At 45.2% G+C, this 8,727-nt stretch overlaps 1 protein-coding gene across 1 annotated transcript; it reads right to left on the minus strand.

The window, feature by feature from the left end:
* Nucleotides 1-2,769: 2,769 nt before the first annotated feature.
* tekt4 (tektin 4) lies at nucleotides 2,770-8,478 on the minus strand. Its single transcript, XM_060899581.1, has 6 exons — nucleotides 7,972-8,478; nucleotides 6,831-6,901; nucleotides 6,524-6,667; nucleotides 6,200-6,422; nucleotides 3,513-3,667; nucleotides 2,770-3,136 (listed from the first exon to the last, which is right to left on the minus strand). Exons 1-6 carry the CDS (start codon nucleotides 8,476-8,478, stop codon nucleotides 2,923-2,925), a joined length of 1,314 nt encoding a protein of 437 aa, XP_060755564.1. The 3' UTR covers nucleotides 2,770-2,922.
* Nucleotides 8,479-8,727: the final 249 nt, after the last annotated feature.

Raw genomic sequence — 8,727 nt, forward strand, 5'->3', positions numbered from 1 at the left:
GTGAATGTGAGTGTGAATGGTTGTCTGTGTCTATGTGTCAGCCCTGTGATGACCTGGCGACTTGTCCAGGGTGTACCCCGCCTTTCACCCGTAGTCAGCTGGGATAGGCTCCAGCTTGCCTGCGACCCTGTAGAAGGATAAAGCGGCTAGAGATAATGAGATGAGATGAGATTTTGGCTGCCGAGCCAAGTACCTTAAACTTGCATTGACGTTTTGTTTTCATGCCGCGGAGCTATTTGTATGTATTTTAAATTTAAAGGACTTGCCTGTAGGTTTGTGTGTGTTGTTTTATGTTTGGCATCTTTCTGGTTGTAACGCGTGTCTGTGAGAAAATTGGAGGGGAGGGGTAACAGGTGGGCACGGGGGTTGACAAAGCGTAACTGCCCTGGTAATATGTCACATGATTTTCCTGTACTAAAGCAACTTTCGGGGCCGTGGTTTTGTGGTTGGCGCAGTTAATTGTTTGAGACACGTTGTCAGACCGCCATCACTACTACACACTATATGAAAAATATTTGCCCCCTTGCGATTTCTAATTGCCCCCTTAGTAAACTGTTCCTGGCGCTGGGCCTGCCAGGCCTCCTTTATTGAAGCTGACACACACACAGGCCACACCCCCATTACTGAGACTGACACACACACACACACAGAGCACATCTCCTTTCTAAGACTGAAACACACACAGAGGCCACGCCTCCTTTACTCAGACTAACACACACACACAGAGGCCACGCCTTATTTACTGAGACTGATACACACACACAGGCCACGCCTCCTTCCCTGAGACTGACACACACAGAGGCCATGCCTCCTTTACTGAGACTGACACACACACACAGGCCACGCCTCCTTTACTGAGACAGACACACACAGAGGCCACGCCTCCTTTACTGAGACTGACACAAACAGGCCACGCCTCCTTTACTGAGACTGACACATACAGAGGCCACGCCTCCTTTACTGAGACTGACACACACACACACACAGGCCACTCCTCCTTTACTGAGACTGACACACACAGAGGCCACACCTGCTTTACTGAGAATGACACACACAGAGGCCACACCTCCTTTACTGAGACTGACACACAGAGGCCACGCCTCCTTTACTGAGACTGACACACACAGAGGCCACGCCTCCTTTACTGAGATGGACACACACAGAGGCCACGCCTCCTTTACTGAGACTGACAGACACACAGGCCACGCCTCCTTTACTGAGACTGACACACACAGAGGCCACGCCTCCTTTACTGAGACTGACACACACACACAGGCCACGCCTCCTTTACTGAGACTGACACACACAGAGGCCACACCTCCTTTACTGAGATTGACACACACAGAGGCCACACCTCCTTTACTGAGATTGACACACACAGAGGCCACACCTCCTTTACTGAGATTGACACACACAGAGGCCACGCCTCCTTTACTGAGATTGACACACACAGAGGCCACACCTCCTTTACTGAGATTGACACACACAGAGGCCACGCCTCCTTTACTGAGATTGACACACACAGAGGCCACACCTCCTTTACTGAGATTGACACACACAGAGGCCACACCTCCTTTACTGAGATTGACACACACAGAGGCCACACCTCCTTTACTGAGATTGACACACACAGAGGCCACGCCTCCTTTACTGAGATTGACGCACACAGAGGCCACGCCTTCTTTACTGAGACTGACACACACAGAGGCCACACCTCCTTTACTGAGATTGACACACACAGAGGCCACACCTCCTTTACTGAGATTGACACACACAAAGGCTACACCTCCTTTACTGAGACTGACACACAGAGGCCACGCCTCCTTTACTGAGACTGACACACACAGAGGCCACGCCTCCTTTACTGAGACGGACACACACAGAGGCCACGCCTCCTTTACTGAGACTGACAGACACACAGGCCACGCCTCCTTTACTGAGACTGACACACACAGAGGCCTAGGTACATAGTAATCTAGTAATCACCACAGATCACACAGAGGCCACGCCTCCTTTACTGAGACTGACACACACACACAGGCCACGCCTCCTTTACTGAGACTGACACACACAGAGGCCACACCTCCTTTACTGAGACTGACACACACAGAGGCCACGCCTCCTTTACTGAGACTGACACACAGAGGCCACGCCTCCTTTACTGAGACTGACACACACAGAGGCCATGCCTCCTTTACTGAGACTGACACACACAGAGGCCACGCCTCCTTTACTGAGACTGACACACACAGAGGCCACACCTCCTTTACTGAGACTGACACACACAGAGGCCACGCCTCCTTTACTGAGACTGACACACACAGAGGCCACACCTCCTTTACTGAGACTGACACACACAGAGGCCACACCTCCTTTACTGAGACTGACACACACAGAGGCCACGCCTCCTTTACTGAGACTGACACACACAGAGGCCACACCTCCTTTACTGAGACTGACACACACAGAGGCCACGCCTCCTTTACTGAGACTGACACACACAGAGGCCACACCTCCTTTACTGAGACTGACACACACAGAGGCCACGCCTCCTTTACTGAGACTGACACACACAGAGGCCACACCTCCTTTACTGAGACTGACACACACAGAGGCCAAGCCGCCGCCGTCTTGTTCTCAAAGTGACATAGAGGCCCCACCCCCTTTTCTAAGACACACACACACAAATACACACAAACACAGAGACCACATCAACATCTTGTTCCTAAAGTGACTTTCAGGTTTATTAAATCACACTGTGGTTGATAAATTAATTAATTTTCATTGACTCCGCCCCAAAAATTTGTTTTTTCACTTACAGTGTAAAACACAATAGAATGAAAGAAAACAGCAAACCAAATCAATCAGAGCCTTTATGAATGCATTGAAAAGTGTGTGTGTGTGTGTGTGTGTGTGTGTGTGTCAGTATCCGGACAGCGTGAGCACGGCGGGGTAGAGTGTACGGTGTTTCAGACACTTCTCCCGGTCGATGAGCAGTGAGTGTGTTTTACAGCCGATGTCTTTCTCCAGCAGCATCCTGCTCTCCTCCAGCCGAGCGACAGAATCACGCGCCTCACACAACTGCTGCTGTAGAGCACACACACTGCCCGAGATCTGCTCCACCTCACCGAGCAGACTGCACACACACACACACACACACACTTTATTTGGTTTCAGTCCCAGAAGAATCTTATGGTGCTTTAATAAAACTCCAAAAGCAAGTGGAATATTTCTATATTTATGAATTAATTCTGCTGCATTCTACAAATAAAGACAATAAATAAAGTGATCGTTTACAGTATATTATATTTTTATATGATTAAAAAAAAGAGTTCATTCGTACAGTGAAACTTCCACTCGTTACTATTCTCATCGTTTTACTCAAAATATTTAACTCATGCTGAAGATCAATTTTTTGGTGTCCTTTTTAAAACAGTTCAATTTGAATGGCGATGTCACAAGGGACTTCACAGCTGGACCAATCAGCAGTGTGTGTGTGTGTGTGTGTGGACCTGATCTGAGGCTGGTCTCTGCACAGCTCCATGTTGGGTCTCTGTGCTCTGGAGTGCAGTCGTGACTGAGCCACACGCAGAGGAGCCTCTTTATCAAACACGGCCTGCTGCAGAGAGCTGATGTTCTGCTCCTGAGAACCGATTTGCTCCAGTACCTGCACACACACACACACACACACACACACACAGCTGCAGAAACTAAAAGTTTACCCATGTACACTAAACATTTACAAATACAGCTGAGTGAGGGGGGCGGCACGGTGGTGTAGTGGTTAGCGCTGTCGCCTCACAGCAAGAAGGTCCTGGGTTCGAGCCCCGGGGCTGGCGAGGGCCTTTCTGTGTGGAGTTTGCATGTTCTCCCCGTGTCCGCGTGGGTTTCCTCCGGGTGCTCCGGTTTCCCCCACAGTCCAAAGACATGCAGGTTAGGTTAACTGGTGACTCTAAATTGACCGTAGGTGTGAATGTGAGTGTGAATGGTTGTCTGTGTCTATGTGTCAGCCCTGTGATGACCTGGCGACTTGTCCAGGGTGTACCCCGCCTTTCGCCCGTAGTCAGCTGGGATAGGCTCCAGCTTGCCTGCGACCCTGTAGAAGGATAAAGCGGCTAGAGATAATGAGATGAGATGAGATGAGCTGAGTGAGGTGGAGTCGGTCCACTTCTAATCTAACTGCAATGAAATCAACTCTGAATCGACTCGCTTAGAGGAGGTGAAATGGCTGTGAGCTGTTTAACACATTTTTAAAGCAGATATTTATATAATTGTCATCATTTATTGAGTGTCAGCTCCGTGTTCTTTATGTTCTTCATATTCTCCATGTTGTCCATGTTATTCATGTTCAATATGTTTTCATGTTCTTCATAGTCTCTGTTCTTTGTATTCTTCATGTTCTTCATATTCTCCATGTTCTACATGTTCTTCATGTTGTTCATGTTCTCTGTGTTCTCCATGTTGTCCATGTCATTCAGGTTCTCTATGTTCTTCATGTTCTCCATGTTCTTCATTTTCTCCATGTTCTCCATGTCATTTAGGTTCTCCATGTTCTTCATATGTGACGAGTCATGGAATCCACGGACACGTCGGCCGAAACGAATCCGAGAAAATCGCAAAAGAAGCATTTTTTTTCAAAATTTGTGATCTTCTTTTGCGATTTTCTCGGATTCGTTTCGGCCGACATGTGTCCGTGGATTCCATGACTCGTCACATATTCTCCATGTTCTTCATATTCTCTATGTTCTTTGGGTTTTTTGTACTGTTTGTGTTCTTCATGTTCTCCATGTCCTTCATGTTGTCCATGTCAGTCAGGTTCTCCATGTTCTCTGTGTTGTCCATGTTCTTCATGCTCTCCATGTTCTTCATGTTCTCCATGTTGTCCATGTTCTTCATGCTCTCCATGTTCTCTGTGTTCTCCATGTTCTTCATGTTCTTTGTGTTCTCCATGTTCTTCATGCTGTCCATGTCATTCAGGTTCTCCATGTTCTTTATATTCTCCATGTTATTCATATTCCCTATGTTCTTTGTGTCTTTTGTACTGTTCATATTCTTCATGTTGTTCATGTTTTCCATGTCATTCAGGTGCTCCATGTTCTTTATATTCTCCATGTTCTTCATATTCTCTATGTTCTTTGTGTTTTTTGCACTGTTCGTGTTCTTTGTGTTCTCCATGTTCTTCATGTTGTCCATGCCAGTCAGGTTCTCCATGTTGTTCATGTTCTCCATGTTCTTCATGCTGTCCATGTCATTCAGGTTCTCTATGTTCTTTATGTTCTCCATGTTCTTCATATTCCCTATGTTCTTTGTGTTTTTTGTACTGTTCATATTCTTCATGTTGTTCATTTTGTCCATGTCATTCAGGTTCTCCATGATCTTCATGTTCTCTTTGTTCTTTGTCGTTTTTGTACTGTTTGTGTTCTTCATGTTCTCTGTGTTCTTCATGTTGTCCATGTCATTCAGGTTCTCCATGTTCTTTGTGTTCTCTGTGTTGTTCATGTTCTCCATGTTCTCCATGTTCTCTATGTCATTCATGTTCTTCATGCTCTTCATGTTCTCCATGTTCTTCATATTCCCTATGTTCCTTTTGTTTTTTACTGTTCATATTCTTCATGTTCTCCATATTCTTCATATTCTTTATGTTCTTTGTGTTTTTGTATTGTTCGTGTTCTTCATGTTGTTCATGTTCTCCGTGTTCTTCATGTTGTCCATGTTATTCAGGTGCTCCATGTTCTTCATATTCTCTATGTTCTTTATGTCGTTTGTGTTCTTCATGCCCTTGATGTTCTCAGTGTTCTTTATGTCCTTCATGTTCTCCATGTTCTTCATGTTCTCCATGCTCGGGTGGTTTTTCTGATTTCTGCACACACTTGCTAAAGGATTGTTTACCTTTTCTCCAAATTTTACTGTGTTTCTGATCAATGAATGAAAGACTTATGTGGATGTTTTCAGATCTACACTCCTCTCAGACAATGTTTTTTTTTAACTTTTTGCTTCCTCTAACTCCATGCTCTCTGAAACCAAACCAAACTAAAGAGCAAACGAAAAAAATGAATGAATTTCACTCTGAATCAGAATCAACAAAAGACAACAAAACCAACAGGTGTGAAAGTGTTTACTTCTTTACTTTTACTAGGATCTGATTATTTCATACTAATGTGTCATGGATAGGGTTAGGAACAGTGTGTGTGTGTTTTACCTGTTTAAGCTGCAGCTCCAGCTGGCTCTTGGCGTGTGTGAGCTCGTGGCAGCGCTGTGTGAAGGCTTTGCTCACGGCGTCGCTTTGCTCCTGCAGGTCCCCAGCCGTCTCCTGCAGCACACACTCACACAACACACACAGCGCCGCACTCGCCTCCTCCTCACGCTCAGCCTGAGCCACATTACTCTGAGTGAACCTCATCCAGCCATCTACATCACACACTCTACACACACACACACTAATGTGTCACACATTCAGCCCATAAATCTATGAGTGATCATCCGTGTGTGTGTGTGTGTGTGTGTGTGTGTGTGTGTGTCTCACTGATGCTGTGCAGTAGCAGAGTTGGCATAATGTTGTGTGTTTGTGCTGGTGTTGCAATAGCGTCCACACTGATCATCCAGACTGTAGGCTTCATGTTTATCGGACCAGTCGAGCTCCAGAACCTGCTGAGCATTCCTGTTTAGCCTGCACACGCGCGCACACACACACACACACACACACACACATAGCACACTGCATAATTTAGCTTTAATTGGGCTCCAGATCTCTCGCCTCCCTGATTACAATAAATCTGACGATAATGTCATTAAAATACTCAGTAGATCAGATGTGAGGTTGGAGTCGCTACCTGATCTGACTGACTGTCTGATCCAGAGTTTTCTTCAACAGAGCCTGGACGCTCTTAATCAGATCCACTTCCTGTCGTAAATAATTCAACAGCTGGATTAAATGAGGCTGATACTGAAATATCACATTTCACCTGTTAACATGGCAGATACAAAAAAATTATAAAGATTAATAAATCATTGGGGATGTTAATAACTAGTCAGGGATGTTCATTTACTTCTCAGTAATATTAATGACTAGTCAGTGATGTTAATGACTAGTCAGTAATATTAATAAATAGTCAGTGATTTTAATAACTTGTCAGTGATGTTAATGACTAGTCAGTGATGTTAATAATTAGTCAGTGATTTTAATATCTAGTCAGTGATGTTAATGATTAGTCAGTAATATTAATGACTAGTCAGTGATTTTAATAACTAGTCAATAATATTAATGACTAGTCACTGATGTTAATAAATACTCAGTAATATTAATAAGTAGTCAATGATGTTAATCACTAGTCAGTGATTTGAATAATTAGTCATTGATGTTAATGACTAGTCAGGGATGTTAATAATTAGCCATCGATTGTAATAACTAGTCAGTAATATTAATGACTAGTCAGTGATTTTAATAACTAGTCAGTAATATTAATAATTAGTCAGTGATGTTAATGACTAGTCAGTAATATTAATAACTAGTCATGGATGTTAATCACTAGTCAGTAATATTAATAACTAGTCAGGGATGTTAATCACTAGTCAGTAATATTAATAACTAGTCAGGGATGTTAATCACTAGTCAGTAATATTAATAACTAGTCAGGGATGTTAATAATTAGTCAGTGATTTTAATAACTAGTCAGTAATATTAATGACTACTCAGTGATTTCAATAACTAGTCAGTAATATTAATAATCAGTCAGTGATGTTAATGACTAGTCAGTAATATTAATAGCTAGTCAGGGATGTTAATAACTAGTCAGGGATGTTAATAATTAGTCAGTGATTTTAATAACTAGTCAGTAGCATTAATAATTAGTCAGTGAATTAGTCAGTAATATTAATAATTTGTCAATGTTAATAATTAGTCAGGAATATTAATAAATAGTCAGTAATATTAATGACTAGTCAGTGATATTAATAACTAGTCTGTGCCGCTACTTTGAGAAGTTCTTCCTGCACTCGGTCTTGAACGCGGTCCGGTCCGGTTCGTCTGTCTCTGCACGTGAGGTTATCGGTGGCGATGGCGAACGGGATCTCGGTCGCGTGCAGCGCTTTCTCCAGCCTCCGCTTCAGCGTCGCGAGCCGCTCGGTGTCCGTGAGCAGGCGCGTGATGTGCCGCTCCAGCTCCGACCTCCGGAAGTGGATGTCCTGCAGGCGCGCGCCCAGGTGCCTGGTGCCGTCCGTCTGGCGGAGCGCCGCGGTGGCCTCGGTCTCCGCCCGCAGCGCTCTGGACGCGCGCTGGATCTGTTCGGCGCTCGCGCTGTCTGCGGCGGCCCGGTTCAGCGCCGCGCGATTGTTGGCAATCCACTCATCCGGGGTGTACTGAGCTGAACGGTAACCGGCCGTCGCCAGAGCAGCGGAAGTACCGGAGTAAGTGGACTGGTTTAGGGTTTCCTCCGGGAGCGCGCCGTAACGGGGACGCGCAGGTAAAACTAGAGCAGACATTGAAGTAAACCGGGGCCTGATAAACACCACACACACCGGGGTAAACACCACACACACTGGGGTAAACACCACACACACACACCACACACTGGGGTAAACACCACACACACACCACACACTGGGGTAAACACCACACACACCACACACTGGGGTAAACACCACACACACCGGGGTAAATACCACACACACCACACACTGGGGTAAACACCACACACACCACACACTGGGGTAAACACCACACACACCACA

Source organism: Neoarius graeffei, chromosome 18, assembly GCF_027579695.1.
Source record: "Neoarius graeffei isolate fNeoGra1 chromosome 18, fNeoGra1.pri, whole genome shotgun sequence".
Lineage (NCBI taxonomy): Eukaryota > Metazoa > Chordata > Actinopteri > Siluriformes > Ariidae > Neoarius > Neoarius graeffei.